The sequence below is a fragment of the Nerophis ophidion genome, linkage group LG02, assembly GCF_033978795.1.
Source record: "Nerophis ophidion isolate RoL-2023_Sa linkage group LG02, RoL_Noph_v1.0, whole genome shotgun sequence".
Taxonomy (NCBI): domain Eukaryota; kingdom Metazoa; phylum Chordata; class Actinopteri; order Syngnathiformes; family Syngnathidae; genus Nerophis; species Nerophis ophidion.
In genome coordinates, this window is record NC_084612.1 from 83,929,957 (window position 1) to 83,949,956 (window position 20,000).

The 20,000-nt window shown below is 39.2% G+C and overlaps 1 protein-coding gene across 5 annotated transcripts in view; it reads right to left on the reverse strand.

Annotated features, from left to right (window-relative positions):
• Positions 1–20,000, reverse strand: part of phkb (phosphorylase kinase, beta) — a 274,364-nt gene that overhangs the window by 193,433 nt on the left and 60,931 nt on the right. For all 5 annotated transcript variants that reach the window (XM_061892491.1, XM_061892500.1, XM_061892487.1 and 2 more), the window contains 2 exons: positions 19,095–19,202; positions 14,445–14,525 (listed from right to left, as the gene is read on the reverse strand). In XM_061892491.1, coding sequence (XP_061748475.1) covers positions 14,445–14,525; positions 19,095–19,202 — 189 coding nt within the window. The remainder of the gene's footprint in view (positions 1–14,444; positions 14,526–19,094; positions 19,203–20,000) is intronic.

The window sequence follows — 20,000 nt, forward strand, 5'->3', positions numbered from 1 at the left end:
GGGACGTGTGGGATTCTCTGCTTAGGCTGCTGCCCCCGTGACCCCATAATACTGGACATGATAGTGGGGAATGATACTGAAGATGACACTCGACATGATACTGGACAGGATACTGGGCATGGTGCTGAAGATGGCACTGGACATGATACTGGACATGATACTGGGCATGATGTTGAAGGTCACACTGGACAAGATACTGGACATGACACTGAGCATGATACTGGAGATGATACTGGACAGTATACTGGGCATGCTGTTGCAGATAACACTGGACATGATACCGGGCAAGATGTTGAAGATGATCCTGGACATGATACTGGACATGACACTGAGTATGATACTGGAGATGACACTGGGCATGAAACCGTACATGATACTGTGCATGATACTGGACAGGATACTGGGCAGTGTACATGATAGTGGACATGATACTGGAGACGATACTGGACATGATAGTGGGAATGATACTGAACATGATAGTGGACATGATACTGGATATGATAGTGGACATGATACTGGAGTTGACACTGGACATGATACTGAAGATGACACTGGACATGATACTGGAGTTGACACTGGACATGATACTGGAGTTGACACTGGACATGATACTTGATATAATACTAGATAGGATACTGGGCATGATGTTGAAGATGACACTGGACATGATACTGGGGATGACACTGGGCTGGACACTGGAGATGATACTGGACATGATAGTGGGAATGATACTGAACATGATAGTGGACATGATAGTGGATATGATACTGTACATGATAGTGGACATGATACTGGAGTTGACACTGGACATGATACTGAAGATGACACTGGACATGATACTGGGCATGATGTTGAAGATGACACTGGACGTGATACTGGAGATGACACTGGACATGATACTGAACACGATAATGGAGATGATGCTGGACATGATACTAGAGATGACACTGGACATGATACTGGACATAATACTAGATAGGATACTGGGCATGATGTTGAAGATGACACTGGACATGATACTGGAGATGAAAATGGACATGATACTGAACATGATACTGGACATGATACTGGAGTTGACACTGGACATGATACTGGACATAATTCTAGATAGGATACTGGGCATGATGTTGAAGATGACACTGGACATGATACTGGGGATGATACTGGGCTGGACACTGGAGATGATACTGGACATGATAGTGGGAATGATACTGAACATGATAGTGGATATGATACTGTACATGATAGTGGACATGATACTGGAGTTGACACTGGACATGATGCTTGAGATGACACTGGACATGATACTGGGCATGATGTTGAAGATGACACTGGACATGATACTGAACATGATAATGGAGATGATACTGGACATGATACTGGAGATGACACTGGACATGATACTGGACATAATACTAGATAGGATATTGGGCATGATGTTGATGATGACACTGCACATGATACTGGAGATGACAATGGACATGATACTGAACATGATACTAGACATGATACTGGAGTTGACACTGGACATGATACTGGACATAATACTAGATAGGATACTGGGCATGATGTTGAATATGACACTGGACATGATACTGGGGATGATACTGGGCTGGATACTGGGCTGGATACTGGAGATGATACTGGACATGATAGTGGGAATGATACTGAACATGATAGTGGATATGATACTGAACATGATAGTGGATATGATACTGTAAATGATAGTGGACATGATACTGGAGTTGACACTGGACATGATACTGGGCATGATGTTGAAGATGACACTGGACATGATACTGGAGATGACACTGGACATGATACTGAACATGATAATGGAGATGATACTGGACATGATACTAGAGATGACACTGGACATGATACTGGACATAATACTAGATAGGATATTGGGCATGATGTTGATGATGACACTGCACATGATACTGGAGATGACAATGGACATGATACTGAACATGATACTGGACATGATACTGGAGTTGACACTGGACATGATACTGGACATAATACTAGATAGGATACTGGGCATGATGTTGAAGATGACACTGGACATGATACTGGGGATGATACTGGGCTGGATACTGGAGATGATACTGGACATGATAGTGGGAATGATACTGAACATGATAGTGGATATGATACTGAACATGATAGTGGATATGATACTGTAAATGATAGTGGACATGATACTGGAGTTGACACTGGACATGATGCTGAAGATGACACTGGACATGATACTGGGCATGATGTTGAAGATGACACTGGACATGATACTGGAGATGACACTGGACATGATACTGATCATGATAATGGAGATGATACTGGACATGATACTAGAGATGACACTGGACATGATACTGGACATAATACTAGATAGGATACTGGGCATGATGTTGAAGATGACACTGGACATGATACTGGGGATGATACGGGGCTGGATACTGGAGATGACACTGAACATGATACTGGAGATGATACTGAAGATGATACTGGGCATGATACTGGAGATGACACTGGGCATGATACTGAACATGACCTAGGACATAATACTGAACATGATAGGTGACATGATACTGGAGATGATACTGGACACGATACTGGGGTTGATACTGGACAGGATAGTGGACATGATACTGGAGATGACACTGGACATGATACTAGATAGGATACTGGGCATGATGTTGAAGATGACACTGGACATGATACTGGGGAAGATACTGGGCTTGATATTGGAGATGAAACTGAATATGATATTGGAGATGATACTGAAGATGATACAGGGCATGATACTGAACATGACCTATGACATAACAGTGGACATGATACTGAACATGACAGGTGACATGATACTGGAGATGACACCAGGCATGATACTGGAGATGACACTGGACAGGATACTGGGAATGATAACAGACTGGACATGATACTGGATACCGACTTGCGATAAGTGGAAGAAGATGGGTGAATGGCCTTAGAAAAACAGGTGTTTTTTTTACAAAAAGGGCATAACACTTTTTGTTTGTTTGTTTTTTTGTTTGTTTCACTTTCCGATGTTGATGTTGAGGTTTAATTATTGAACAACACAATCAAATAATGTATGATATCTTTACCATGTTTATGACAGAAATAACACTAAAGTTTAGAAATATATTTTCTATTGGTTTGGAAAATGACAAAATATCAAATTTGCCCCTGTTTGCTTTCATTTCTTTTAAGTGTGCGACCTTTTGTGGGAAAGTTTGGAGTATATTGAGAATATTTGTTAGTGACGTCATCTTCACCTCACAGCACAAGCATGACATGTGACCACAGGCTGGAAATCATTGAACAAACTTCAGCGTAAAGTGTGTGTGTGTGTGTGTGTGTGTGTGTGTGTGTATGTGTGTGTGTACTTGAGTGATTGGAGATGTAATCTAAAATGACAAAGCTGCAGGGAGAAGCAGGAGTTGGATGTTTGTGGTTTGTCTTCTTGTTTTGGAGATGAACAAGAAGGATGGCTTTAGTGTCAAATATCTTAATCACATCTTAATGGACGCCGCCATCACACACACACACACACACAAACACACACACTTTTATCGTGTGTAGTATGCATGAGCACACACACACACACACACACACACTACCTGCGCTATAGCCCGGGATAAAAAAAAACACCGCGAGAGATGTGTGACGCCACATAGTGAAAGTGAAAGTGAAAGTGAAAGTGAAAGCAGAGTCTGGAAGGAGGTTGATTGAACGTTTTTCTGCACCGCTTCAAACACAAACAAGGAACACGTGTGTGTGTGTGTGTGTGTGTGTGTGTGTGTGTGTGTGTGTGTACTGCATTGCAGCTTCCACACTAGAAACTATGTTGATGACATCTCATCATATAATAAAAAATATAAAATCATAAAAATCATAGAAAATAAAATTGATTTACATTCAAATCGTGATTCTTATATGTTCTGATTCTAATCAATTTGTAATTTTCTAAAGTCGTTTTTTATTTATTTAAGGCATAAATATATTTTTCTATTTCAAATGTATTTTAAAATCATATTCTAATTGAATTTATATATAAATAATTGTAATTCTGTTTCAAATCTAATAATATTAAAAAAACATCACATTTTAATTGCATACATATATATATATATATATATATATATATATATATATATATATATATACATATACATGTATATATAAATTGAATTCAACAATGGGATTCTATTTTAATTTATATATCCATCCATCCATCATCTTCCGCTTATCCGAGGTCGGGTCGCGGGGGCAGCAGCCTAAGCAGAGAAACCCAGACTTCCCTCTCCCCAGCCACTCCGTCTAGCTCTTCCCGGGGGATCCCGAGGCGTTCCCAGGCCAGCCGGGAGACATAGTCTTCCCAACGTGTCCTGGGTCTTCCCCGTGGCCTCCTACCGGTTGGACGTGCCCTAAACACCTCCCTAGGGAGGCGTTCGGGTGGCATCCTGACCAGATGCCCGAACCACCTCATCTGGCTCCTCTCCATGTGAAGGAGCAGCGGCTTTACTTTGAGTTCCTCCCGGATGGTAGAGCTTCTCACCCTATCTCTAAGGGAGAGACCCAAACTCATTTGGGCCGCTTGTACCCGTGATCTTATCCTTTCGGTCATGACCCAAAGCTCATGACCATAGGTGAGGATGGGAACGTAGATCGACCGGTAAATTGAGAGCTTTGCCTTCCGGCTCAGCTCCTTCTTCACCACAACGGATCGGTACAACGTCCGCATTACTGAAGACGCCGCACCGATCCGCCTGTCGATCTCACGATCCACTCTTCCCCCACTGGTGAACAAGACTCCTAGGTACTTGAACTCCTCCACTTGGGGGAGGGTCTCCTCCCCAACCCGGAGATGGCATTCCACCCTTTTCCGGGCAAGAACCATGGACTCGGACTTGGTGGTGCTGATTCTCATTCCGGTCGCTTCACACTCGGCTGCGAACCGATCCAGTGAGAGCTGAAGATCCCGGTCAGATGAAGCCATCAGGACCACATCATCTGCAAAAAGCAGAGACCTAATCCTGCGGTCACCAAACCGGAACCCCTCAACGCCTTGACTGCGCCTAGAAATTCTGTCCATAAAAGTTATGAACAGATTAATTTATATAACTACATTTATTTATTTAAATAAGGAAATATCATATTTTAATTACATACATTAATAGTTTCTCATTTTATTTTGAATTAAATAAAAACATCCGATTTTATTTTAATGTATACATAAATATGTTTTGTTTTTTAAATTGAACTAAAAAAATCGTTTTCTAATTAAATTTATAAAAATATTTTTAATTTTAATTCAATTAAAATGTCACATTTTAACTATATTTTAAAATGTATGTTTTCCTTACTTTTACATAAGTATAATTCATTTTATTTTAAGTCAAAATGGGACATTTTTATTATTTTATAAGTTAATGATTCCTTACTTTACATTTTTTACAGGCTTTTTTTTCTCACATGGACATGATACTGGACATGATACTTGACATGATACTGGACATGATACTAGACATGATACTGGACATGATACTTGACATGATACTGGACATGATACTGGACATGATACTTGACATGATACTGGACATGATACTTGACATGATACTGGACATGATACTGGACATGATACTTGACATGATACTGGACATGATACTAGACATGATACTAGACATAATAGTGGACATGATACTGGACATGATACTGGACATGATACTGGACATGATACTAGACATGATACTAGACATGATACTGGACATGATACTGGACATGAAAATGGGGATGACCTTGGACATGTTAGTGGACATGATACTGGACATTATATTAGATATGATGGTGTACATGATACTGGACATGAAAATGGGGATGACCTTGGACATGTTAGTGGACATGATACTGGACATTATAGTAGACATGATAGTGGACATGATACTGGACATTATAGTAGATATGATGGTGTACATGATACTGGACATTATACTGGACATGATACTAGACATGATACTTGACATGATACTGGACATGATACTAGACATGATACTAGACATAATAGTGGACATGATACTGGACATGATACTGGACATGATACTAGACATGATACTGGACATGATACTGGACATGAAAATGGGGATGACCTTGGACATGTTAGTGGACATGATACTGGACATTATAGTAGACATGATAGTGGACATGATACTGGACATTATAGTAGATATGATGGTGTACATGATACTGGACATGATACTGGACATGATACTAGACATGATACTTGACATGATACTGGACATGATACTAGAAATGATACTAGACATAATAGTGGACATGATACTGGACATGATACTGGACATGATACTGGACATGAAAATGGGGATGACCTTGGACATGTTAGTGGACATGATACTGGACATTATATTAGATATGATGGTGTACATGATACTGGACATGAAAATGGGGATGACCTTGGACATGTTAGTGGACATGATACTGGACATTATAGTAGACATGATGGTGGACATGATACTGGACATTATAGTAGATATGATGGTGTACATGATACTGGATATTATACTGGACATGATACTTGACATGATACTGGACATGAAAATGGGGATGACCTTGGCCATGTTAGTGGACATGATACTGGACATTATAGTAGACATGATGGTGGACATGATACTGGACATTATAGTAGACATGATGGTGGACATGATACTGGACATGATAGTGGACATTTTAGTAGATATGATGGTGTACATGATACTGGACATGATAATGGATATGATAGTGGGCATGACAGTGGCCATGATACTGGACATGATGGTGGACACGATACTGGACATGACACTGGACATGATAGTAGACATGATGCTGGACATGATACTGGACATGACACTGGACATGACCTTGGACATGACACTGGACATGATACTAGACATGATAGTGGGCATGACACAGGACATGATACTAGACATGATAGTGGGCATGACACAGGACATGATAGTAGACATGATGCTGGACATGACACTGGACATGATAGTGGGCATGACACAGGACATGATAGTAGACATGATACTGGACATGATACTGGGCATGACCTTGGACATGATACTAGACATGATACTAGACATGATAGTGGGCATGACCTTGGACATGATACTAGACATGATACTGGCCATGACAGTGGACATGACACCAAAATGATAGTGGGCATGATAGTGGACAAGATGCCTGACATGATAGTGAACATGATAGTGGAAATGATACTGGACATAACACTGGACATGATAGTGGAAATGACACAACATGATAGTGGAAATGACACAACATGATAGTGGAAATGACACAACATGATAGTGGACATGACACTTCCTGAAAAATCGAAGATTGGTTTCCTCCAAACTCCTTCCTACATCATCTCCAGCAACCAATTCCTGTGTCTGCTTCTCTCCATGTGTACTTTCCTTTAGTGTTGATCACATTCTGTATATTTCTTATGCTGTGTATGTTGAAATTGCTGCAAATATATATATATATATATATATATATATATATATAAATATATATATATATATATATATATATATATATAGAGTGTTCACAGTCCACATGAGAAATGCAAGAAGAAGAGGAAACATGATTGGCTTTTTGACATGCGGGAGGAAAGTTGAGATGAGAAAATGATTGGAAAAGATGTAAATAATGTTTCAATTCCAACTCAAACTGTTCATATTTGTGTCTGCAACACATACATACTACACATGACTCAGCAGTACTTCATCTAGTACCACCTCAGGACTAGTACCACCTCAGACCTAGTACCACCTCAGATCTAGTACCACCTCAGAACTAGTACCATCTCAGACCTAGTACCACCTCAGGACTAGTACCACCTCAGACCTAGTACCACCTCAGAACTAGTACCATCTCAGACCTAGTACCACCTCAGGACTAGTACCACCTCAGATCTAGTACCACTTCAGACCTAGTACCACCTCAGATTTAGTACCACCTCAGATTTAGTACCACCTCAGAACTAGTACCATCTCAGACCTAGTACCACCTCAGACCTAGTACCACTTCAGACCTAGTACCACCTCAGATCTAGTACCACCTCAGGACTAGTACCATCTCAGACCTAGTACCACCTCAGGACTAGTACCACCTCAGATCTAGTACCACCTCAGCACTAGTACCATCTCAGAACTAGTACCACCTCAGGACTAGTACCACCTCAGACCTAGTACCACCTCAGAACTAGTACCATCTCAGACCTAGTACCACCTCAGGACTAGTACCACCTCAGATCTAGTACCACCTCAGAACTAGTACCATCTCAGTACTAGTACCATCTCAGACCTAGTACCACCTCAGGACTACTACCATCTCAGGACTAGTACCACCTCAGATCTAGTACCACCTCAGAACTAGTACCATCTCAGGACTAGTACCATCTCAGACCTAGTACCACCTCAGGACTAGTACCACCTCAGACCTAGTACCACCTCAGAACTAGTACCATCTCAGACCTAGTACCACCTCAGGACTAGTACCACCTCAGATCTAGTACCACTTCAGACCTAGTACCACCTCAGATTTAGTACCACCTCAGATTTAGTACCACCTCAGAACTAGTACCATCTCAGACCTAGTACCACCTCAGACCTAGTACCACTTCAGACCTAGTACCACCTCAGATCTAGTACCACCTCAGGACTAGTACCATCTCAGACCTAGTACCACCTCAGGACTAGTACCACCTCAGATCTAGTACCACCTCAGCACTAGTACCATCTCAGAACTAGTACCACCTCAGGACTAGTACCACCTCAGACCTAGTACCACCTCAGAACTAGTACCATCTCAGACCTAGTACCACCTCAGGACTAGTACCACCTCAGATCTAGTACCACCTCAGAACTAGTACCATCTCAGTACTAGTACCATCTCAGACCTAGTACCACCTCAGGACTACTACCATCTCAGGACTAGTACCACCTCAGATCTAGTACCACCTCAGAACTAGTACCATCTCAGGACTAGTACCATCTCAGACCTAGTACCACCTCAGGACTAGTACCATCTCAGAACTAGTACCATCTCAGACCTAGTACCACCTCAGGACTACTACCACCTCAGAACTAGTACCATCTCAGACCTAGTACCACCTCAGGACTACTACCACCTCAGAACTAGTACCACCTCAGACCTAGTACCACCTCAGGACTAGTACCACCTCAGCCCTAGTACCACCTCAGACCTAGTACCACCTCAGAACTAGTACCATCTCAGACCTAGTACCACCTCAGGACTAGTACCACCTCAGGACTACTACCACCTCAGAACTAGTACCACCTCAGTACTAGTACCATCTCAGACCTAGTACCACCTCAGGACTACTACCATCTCAGGACTAGTACCACCTCAGATCTAGTACCACCTCAGGACTAGTACCATCTCAGGACTAGTACCACCTCAGACCTAGTACCACCTCAGGACTAGTACCACCTCAGCCCTAGTACCACCTCAGACCTAGTACCACCTCAGAACTAGTACCATCTCAGACCTAGTACCACCTCAGACCTAGTACCACCTCAGGACTACTACCACCTCAGAACTAGTACCACCTCAGACCTAGTACCACCTCAGGACTAGTACCAACTCAGCCCTAGTACCACCTCAGACCTAGTACCACCTCAGAACTAGTACCATCTCAGACCTAGTACCACCTCAGGACTAGTACCACCTCAGGACTAGTACCACCTCAGATCTAGTACCACCTCAGACCTAGTACCACTTCAGACCTAGTACCATCTCAGACCTAGTACCACCTCAGGACTAGTACCATCTCAGAACTAGTACCATCTCAGCCCTAGTACCACCTCAGGACTACTACCACCTCAGAACTAGTACCATCTCAGACCTAGTACCACCTCAGACCTAGTACCACCTCAGATCTAGTACCACCTCAGAACTAGTACCATCTCAGACCTAGTACCACCTCAGGACTAGTACCACCTCAGACCTAGTACCACCTCAGAACTAGTACCATCTCAGACCTAGTACCACCTCAGGACTAGTACCACCTCAGATCTAGTACCACTTCAGACCTAGTACCACCTCAGATTTAGTACCACCTCAGATTTAGTACCACCTCAGGACTAGTACCATCTCAGACCTAGTACCACCTCAGACCTAGTACCACTTCAGACCTAGTACCACCTCAGATCTAGTACCACCTCAGGACTAGTACCACCTCAGGCCTAGTACCACCTCAGGACTAGTACCACCTCAGATCTAGTACCACCTCAGCACTAGTACCATCTCAGAACTAGTACCACCTCAGGACTAGTACCACCTCAGACCTAGTACCACCTCAGAACTAGTACCATCTCAGACCTAGTACCACCTCAGGACTAGTACCACCTCAGATCTAGTACCACCTCAGAACTAGTACCATCTCAGTACTAGTACCATCTCAGACCGGGTACCACCTCAGGACTACTACCATCTCAGGACTAGTACCACCTCAGATCTAGTACCACCTCAGAACTAGTACCATCTCAGGACTAGTACCATCTCAGACCTAGTACCACCTCAGGACTAGTACCATCTCAGAACTAGTACCATCTCAGACCTAGTACCACCTCAGGACTACTACCACCTCAGAACTAGTACCATCTCAGACCTAGTACCACCTCAGGACTACTACCACCTCAGAACTAGTACCACCTCAGACCTAGTACCACCTCAGGACTAGTACCACCTCAGCCCTAGTACCACCTCAGACCTAGTACCACCTCAGAACTAGTACCATCTCAGACCTAGTACCACCTCAGGACTAGTACCACCTCAGGACTAGTACCACCTCAGATCTAGTACCACCTCAGACCTAGTACCACTTCAGACCTAGTACCATCTCAGACCTAGTACCACCTCAGGACTAGTACCATCTCAGAACTAGTACCATCTCAGCCCTAGTACCACCTCAGGACTACTACCACCTCAGAACTAGTACCATCTCAGACCTAGTACCATCTCAGACCTAGTACCACCTCAGAACTAGTACCACCTCAGGTCTAGTACCACCTCAGAACTAGTACCATCTCAGACCTAGTACCACCTCAGGACTAGTACCACCTCAGGACTAGTACCACCTCAGATCTAGTACCACCTCAGAACTAGTACCATCTCAGAACTAGTACCATCTCAGACCTAGTACCACCTCAGGACTAGTACCATCTCAGAACTAGTACCATCTCAGACCTAGTACCACCTCAGGACTAGTACCACCTCAGATCTAGTACCACCTCAGACCTAGTACCACTTCAGACCTAGTACCACCTCAGATCTAGTACCACCTCAGAACTAGTACCATCTCAGACCTAGTACCACCTCAGGACTAGTACCACCTCAGACCTAGTACCACCTCAGGACTAGTACCACCTCAGATCTAGTACCACCTCAGACCTAGTACCACTTCAGATCTAGTACCACCTCAGTCCTAGTACCACTTCAGACCTAGTACCACCTCAGATCTAGTACCACCTCAGAACTAGTACCACCTCAGGACTAGTACCACCTCAGGACTAGTACCACCTCAGATCTAGTACCACCTCAGAACTAGTACCATCTCAGAACTAGTACCATCTCAGGCCTAGTACCACCTCAGGACTAGTACCATCTCAGAACTAGTACCATCTCAGACCTAGTACCACCTCAGGACTACTACCACCTCAGAACTAGTACCATCTCAGACCTAGTACCACCTCAGGACTAGTACCATCTCAGAACTAGTACCATCTCAGTTCTAATACCACCTCAGGACTATCAGACCTAGTACCATCTCAGACCTAGTACCACCTCAGAACTAGTACCACCTCAGAACTAGTACCACCTCAGACCTAGTACCACCTCAGAACTAGTACCACCTCAGACCTAGTACCACCTCAGATCTGGTACCACCTCAGATCTAGTACCACCTCAGGCCTATAACCACCTCAGGTCTAGAACCACCACAGCACTAGTACCAACTCAGATCTAGTACCACCTCAGTCCTAGTACCACCTCAGGTCTATAACCACCTCAGGTCTAGAACCACCTCAGATCTAGTACCACATCAGACCTAGTACCACCTCAGGTCTAGAACTACCTTAGCAATAGTACCATCTCAGTTCTAGTACCACCTCAGACCTAGTACCACCTCAGACCAAGTACCACCTCAGGTCTAGAACCAAAACAATCTCTGAAGGATATCACCACATGAGCTCAGGAACACTTCATAAAACCACTGTCACTAAATACAGTTGGTCGCTACATCTGTAAGTGCAAGTTAAAGCTCTACTATGCAAAGCGAACGCCATTTATCAACAACATCCAGAAACGCCGCCGGCTTCTCTGGGCCCGAGATCATCTAAGATGGACTGATGCAAAGTGGAAAAGTGTTCTGTGGTCTGACGAGTCCACATTTCAAATTGTTTTTGGAAATATTCGACACGGTGTCATCCGGACCAAAGGGGAAGCGAACCATCCAGACTGTTATGGAAGCAAAGTGTAAAAGCCAGCATGTGTGATGGTATGGGGGTGCATTAGTGCCCAAGGCATGGGTAACTTACACATCTGTGAAGGCACCATTAATGCTGAAAGGTACATACAGGTTTTGGAACAACATATGCTGCCATCTTTTTAATGGACGCCCCTGCTTATTTCAGCAAGACAATGCCAAGCCACGTGGTACAACAGTGTGGCTTTGTAAAACAAGAGTGCGGGTACTTTCCTGGCCCGCCTGCAGTCCAGACCTGTCTCCTATGGAAAATGTTTATGAAGCGTAAAATAGGACAGCGGAGACCCCGGACTGTTGAAGGACTGAAGCTCTACATAAAACAAGAATGGGAAAGAATTCCACTTTCAAAGCTTCAACAATTAGTTTCCTCAGTTCCCAAACGTTTATTGAGTGTTGTTCAAAGAAAAGGTGATGTAACACAGTGGTGAACATGCCCTTTCCCAACTACTTTGACACGTGTTGCAGCCATGAAATTCTAAGTTATTTATTATTTGCAAAAAATGAAAATCAAGTTTATGAGTATGAACATCAAATATGTTGTCTTTGTAGCATATTCAACTGAATATGGCTTGAAAAGGATTTACAAATCATTGTATTCTGTTTATATTTACATCCAACACAATTTCCCAACTCATATGGAAACAGGGTTTGTACTATCTACATCTATATCCTGTATCTCTACTAGGGTTGTCCCGATACTAATATTTTGGTACCGGTACCAAAATGTATTTCAACAATTAGTTTCCTCAGTTCCCAAACGTTTATTGAGTGTTGCTCAAAGAAAAGGTGATGTAACACAGTGGTGAACATGCCCTTTCCCAACTACTTTGGCACATGTTGCAGCCATGAAATTCTAAGTTATTTATTATTTGCAAAAAATGAAAATCAAGTTTATGATTTTGAACATCAAATATGTTGTCTTTGTAGCATATTCAACTGAATATGGCTTGAAAAGGATTTGCAAATCATTGTATTCTGTTTATATTTACCTCTAACACAATTTCCCAACTCATATGGAAACAGGGTTTGTACTATCTACATCTATATCCTGTATCTCTACTAGGGTTGTCCCGATACTAATATTTTGGTACCGGTACCAAAATGTATTTCAACAATTAGTTTCCTCAGTTCCCAAACGTTTATTGAGTGTTGTTCAAAGAAAAGGTGATGTAACACAGTGGTGAACATGCCCTTTCCCAACTACTTTGACACGTGTTGCAGCCATGAAATTCTAAGTTAATTATTATTTGCGAATATATTTTATTTATCATTTATTCATTTATATATGAATAAATGATAAATAAATGATAAATGGGTTGTACTTGTATAGCGCTTTTCTACCTTCAAGGTACTCAAAGCGCTTTGACACTACTTCCACATTTACCCATTCACACACACATTCACACACTGATGGAGGGAGCTGCCATGCAAGGCGCCAACCAGTACCCATCAGGAGCAAGGGTGAAGTGTCTTGCTCAGGACACAACGGACGTGACGAGGTTGGTTCTAGGTGGGATTTGAACCAGTGACCCTCGGGTTGCGCACGGCCACTCTTCCACTGCGCCACGCCGTCCCAATGACCTCAATTAATCCAACCTTTTGTCGTGACCGCACTTAAACTTGGAAGAAGTCAGTTCCTATTGTTGCACGGTGCAGAGATGAGAGATGAGAGGCCATTTTTTACATTTCGGAACAAACTCAAATGGAACTTTGGATAAAATTGAGGTCATTTCCTGGCACGGCAGCAACAAATGGGGCTATTTTGCTCTCAAATGTGTCATCTGCAAGCCTGTGATTGATGAGGATGAAGCAGCACACAAACACAAGATGGCTGCACGTGTTTGTTTACCTCGTCGGTGTTGTAGATGATCTGCAGGCCCGAGCAGATCATCTCCACCAGGTAGAGCAGGAACAGAGACACGGCGTCGATCTGCAGACGGCACAGGAAGACAAGTCGGTTGGAGCGGAGGACAGGAAGCAAGGAAAGTAAGAGATGTCCCAAGTCAGACCGCACGCTCTTTTTAAATGTGCAATAAAAGATAAAAAGAGGTGAAATGTCACCAGAAGAAGATAAAATGTTGACTAATAACACAAAGCTGTTTTTTCCCTTTAAAACTGAAAAATAATAATGAATCAAAATCAATGTTGTTATGAATTATTGACCTATTAAATTCTACAATTACTTCACATCAAATATTACTCTCTGAAATGTTTTTGGGGGGGAAATTAAATATGCATATTTGGTGTTTGCCATGAAAAAACATTTAGTTTGACAAAAAGTGCACAAATCATCAAGAAATATCAATGTTTGTATGTTTTTTTATTGACAGAGGGGCAGTATAGAGGGGCGGTGTAGCTCGGTTGGTAGAGTGGCCGTGCCAGCAACTTGAGGGTTGCAGGTTCGATTCCCGGTTTCGCCAATCCTAGCCACTGCCGTAGTGTCCTTGGGCAAGACACTTTACCCACCTGCTCCCAGTGCCACCCACACTGCTTTAAATGTAATTTAGGTATTGGTTTTCACTATGTAAAAGCGCTTTGAGTCACTAGAGAAAAAGCGCTATATAAATATGATTCACTTCACAGAGAGTTCATGTAGAGTTTTAAATAAATATTATATGAATTATTTTTTGTTAACACTTTTATGAGTGAGACACTTATGGATCCCCAATAATTTTACTTTTTTTTTTTTTTTAACTGTCATTGACTGAAAAAAATATTGAATTCAATCAATGTTATGAATTATTGACCTTTTTAAAATTCCAATTATTTTGCAGCAAATATTACCATTTATTTATATTTTGAAGAAAATATTTAATATTTTTTATGTTTGCATTATATTATATATGACAAAAAAGGCAGAGAACAAATTAAAAACAAATTAAAATACTTATAATAAAAATGTATAGTTGACGGATAAATCTGTAGTTGATCAACAGATGTAGAAATAAAAAATTTTAAAAATTGTGTGACTTATTAACACTTGGAATCTAATAATTTCTGTCTTTTTTTTAACCGTCCGCCCCAAAAAATAATAATACATCAAAATCCATGTTGTTATGAATTATTGACCTTTTTAAGGCTCCAATTACTTTGCAGGAAATATTACCATTTTATTTAATTTTGGAGGAAAATATTAAATATTTCGTTTGTTTGCCATAAAAAAGCAAAGTTTTATATGACAAAAAAGGCATAGAACAAGCAAAAAAAAACCAACATAAAAATTATAATAAAAATGTATAGTTGACGGACAGATCTTGTGTTGATCAAAAGATTTAGAAATTGAAATTAATAAAATAAATAAAATAATTGTGTGACTTATTTTTAACACTTATGAGTTGTCCCTTTTGGAATCTGTAATAATTTTAGTGTTTTTTTTATAAAAATGTGTGCCCAAAATATATTAATAAATCAAAATAGATTTTATGAATTATTAACCTATTAAATACTACAATTACTTCACATCAAATATTACTCTTTGAAATGTGTTTTGGGGGGAAATTAAATACGCATAATTTGTGTTTGCTATGAAAAAACAACATTTTGTTTGACAAAAAGTGCACAAAACCAACAAAAAATATCAACGTTTATATATTTTTTAATTGAAAGAGAGACCTGAAGTTCATGTAGAGTTTTAAATAAATATTGTATTAATTATTTTTTGTTAACACTTTTATGAGTGAGACCCTTATGGATCCCCAATAATTTTACAGTTTTTTTTTTTAACTGTCATTGACTGAAAAACAATATTAAATCCAAATCAATGTTATGAATTATTGACCTTTTTAAAACTCCAATTACTTTGCAGCAAATATTACCATTTTATTTATTTTTGGAAGAAAATATTTAATATTTTTTATGTTTGCATTAAAAAAAACAAAGTTATATATGACAAAAAAGGCAGAGAACAAATAAAAAAATAAATAAACAAACATACTAATAATAAAATTGTATAATTGACGGACAGATCTGTAGTTGATCAAGATCTGTAGAAATAAAAAAAGAAAACAAATTGTGTGACCTATTTTTAACACTTTTGGAATCTGTAATAATTTGTGTCTTTTTTTTTTAACCGTCCGCCCCCAAAAAATAATAATAAATCAAAATCAATGTTATGAATCATTAACCTTTTTAAGGCTCCAATTAATTTGCAGGAAATATTACCATTTAATTTAATTTTGGAGGAAAATATTAAATATTTCGTTTGTTTGCCATAAAAAAGCAAAGTTTTATATGACAAAAAAGGCATAAAACAAGCACAAAAAAAAAACAACATAAAAATAGTTATAATAAAAATGTATAGTTGACGGACAGATCTGGTGTTGATCAAAAGATTTAGAAATTGAAATTAAAAAAATAAATAAAATAATTGTGTGACTTATTTTTAACACTTATGAGTTGTCCCTTTTGGAATCTGTAATAATTTTAGTGTTTTTTTTTAATAAAAATGTGTGCCCAAAATATATTAATAAATCAAAATAGATTTTATGAATTATTGACGTATTAAATGCTACAATTACTTCACATCAAATATTACTCTTTGAAATGTTTTTTTGGGGGGAAATTAAATACGCATATTTTGTGTTTGCTATGAAAAAAAGTTTGACACAAAATGCACAAAACAAACAAAAAAATCTCAATGTTTATATATATTTTTTTAATGACAGAGACCTGACGTTCATGTAGAGTTTAAAAAATAATAATAATAATAAGATATATATATTTTTTTTAACGCTTTTATGAGTGGGACCTTTATGGATCCCCCAATAAATTTACTGTTGTTTTTTTTTTATTACTGTCATTGCCTGAATAAAATAATATTGAATCAAAATAAATGTTATGAATTATTGACCGTTTTAAGGCTCCAATTACTTTGCAGCAAATATCACCATTTTATTTATTTTTGGAAGAAAATGTTGAATATTTTGTATGTTTGCATTAAAAACAAAACAAAGTTTTACATGACAAAAAAGACAGAGAACAAACAAAAAAATACACATGAAAATAACTATACTAAACTACGGATACATCTGTAGTTGATCAAGAGATGTAGAAATTAAAAATAAAAAAACAATTCTGTGACTTATTTTTAACACTTATGAGTCAGGCCTTTTGGAATCTGTAATAATTTTTGTATTGTTTTTCCCTTTGTTTTTTTAACTATCTGCCCCAAAAATAATAATAAATCAAAATCAATGTTGTTATGAATCATTGACCTTTTTAAGGCTCCAATTAATTTGCATCCAACATTACCATTTTATATAATTTTCCAAAAAATATTGAATATTTTGTATGTTTTCCATAATAAAACAAAGTTTTATATGAGAAAAAAGACAGAGAACAATAAAAAAAAAAAAAAACACATAAAAAAGAATTATAACAAAAAATTATAGTTGACGGATAAATCTGTAGTTGATCAAGAGATTTAGAAATTAAACGTAAAAAAAATAAAATAAAATAAAAATGATAAATAAAAAGTATGACTTATTTTTAACACTTATGAGTTGGGCATTCGGAATCTGTAATAATTTTAGTGTTGATTTTTTAAACTGTGTGACCCAAAAATATTAATAAATCAAAATCAATGTTATTAATCATACATATATATTTTTTATTTATTTATTTTATTTTATTGTTTGTAATTTTTATGGATCCCCAATAATTTCACTGTTTTTTTTAACTGTCATTGCCTGAAAAAATAATATTGAATCAAAATCAATGTTGTTATGAATTATTGACCTTTTTAAGGCTCCAATTACTTTGCAGCAAATATTACCATTTTATTTATTTTTGGAAGAAAATATTGAATATGTTGTATGTTTGCCATGAAAAAACTAAAGTTTTATATGACAAAAAAAGGCATAAATCAAACAAAACAAAACAAAAACATGAAAATAATTATAATACAAATGTATAGTTGACGGAGAGATCTGTAGTTGATCAAGACAGTTAGAAATAAATAAAACAAAACCAAAAAAAACAACTAATTGAGTGAGTTATTTTTAACACTTTTTGGAAACTGTAATAATTTTAGCGCTTTTTTTTTTTTTAACTGACCTAAAAATAATAATAAATCAAAATTAATGTTGTTATGAATCACTGTACAGATCCATCAGGCTCCCATCAAATATTCCACTTTGAAATGTTTTATGTGGAAAATATTGCATATAAACATTGAAACATTATCTTTTTGAAGCTGAATGTACTGAGGATGAACTACTGCTTCTAGAAGCCAGCACGGAGGAAAAGTGAGACGTTGGAACAGACGTAAGCCATAAGTGAGGTGAAAGGGACTCAAACGCTATAAATGTGGAATTTGGAGCCAAGCTACTTGCACATACATGGAGTGCTTGCCCAAATAAACTGGAAAAAATATCAACATTTCCAAAAAAGTTCAAGTTAACTTTTTGGGACCAAACTAGAAGGGTTAAAAATGCTTTAACGCTTCAGTGTGCGGCCCTCAGTTTGGACACCCCTGCATGAATGTGGCGTGGAAGGAGACCTGCAGGTGGTGATACTGGCTGTAGTCCTGGATCTCATCGCCCGTGTCCACGTGGAACATGGAGTGGAGACACTTGGAGGGGCTGGGGTCCTGTTTGAACTGTTCCACCTGGAAACATCCACACATTACACTTTTAAGACGGACAGGTCGAGTAACACAGCAGCTTGAGAAAAATAAAGGACTATTAAATGTTTAGACCTCACCTAACCCTGAGTTTCTCTTTCATCGCGATAGAAGATCGGATTTTAAACAACCCATGAAAAATAGACTACAAAAACCTTTATTACTCGCTCACTATTATGTTAGATCCACTATGGACTGGACTCTCACTATTATGTTAGATCCACTATGGACTGGACTCTCACTATTATGTTAGATCCACTATGAACTGGACTCTCACTATTATGTTAGATCCACTATGGACTGGACTCTCACTATTATGTTGGATCCACTATGGACTGGACTCTCACTATTATGTTAGATCCACTATGGACTGGACTCTCAGTATTATGTCAGATCCACTATGGACTGGACTCTCACTATTATGTTGGATCCACTATGGACTGGACTCTCACTATTATGTTAGATCCACTATGGACTGGACTCTCACTATTATGTTAGATCCACTATGGACTGGACTCTCACTATTATGTTAGATCCACTATGGACTGGACTCTCACTATTATGTTAGATCCACTATGGACTGGACTCCCACTATTATGTTAGATCCACTGTGGACTGGACTCTCACTATTATGTTAGATCCACTATGGACTGGACTCTCACTATTATGTTGGATCCACTATGGACTGGACTCTCACTATTATGTTAGATCCACTGTGGACTGGACTCTCACTATTATGTTAGATCCACTGTGGACTGGACTCTCACTATTATGTTAGATCCA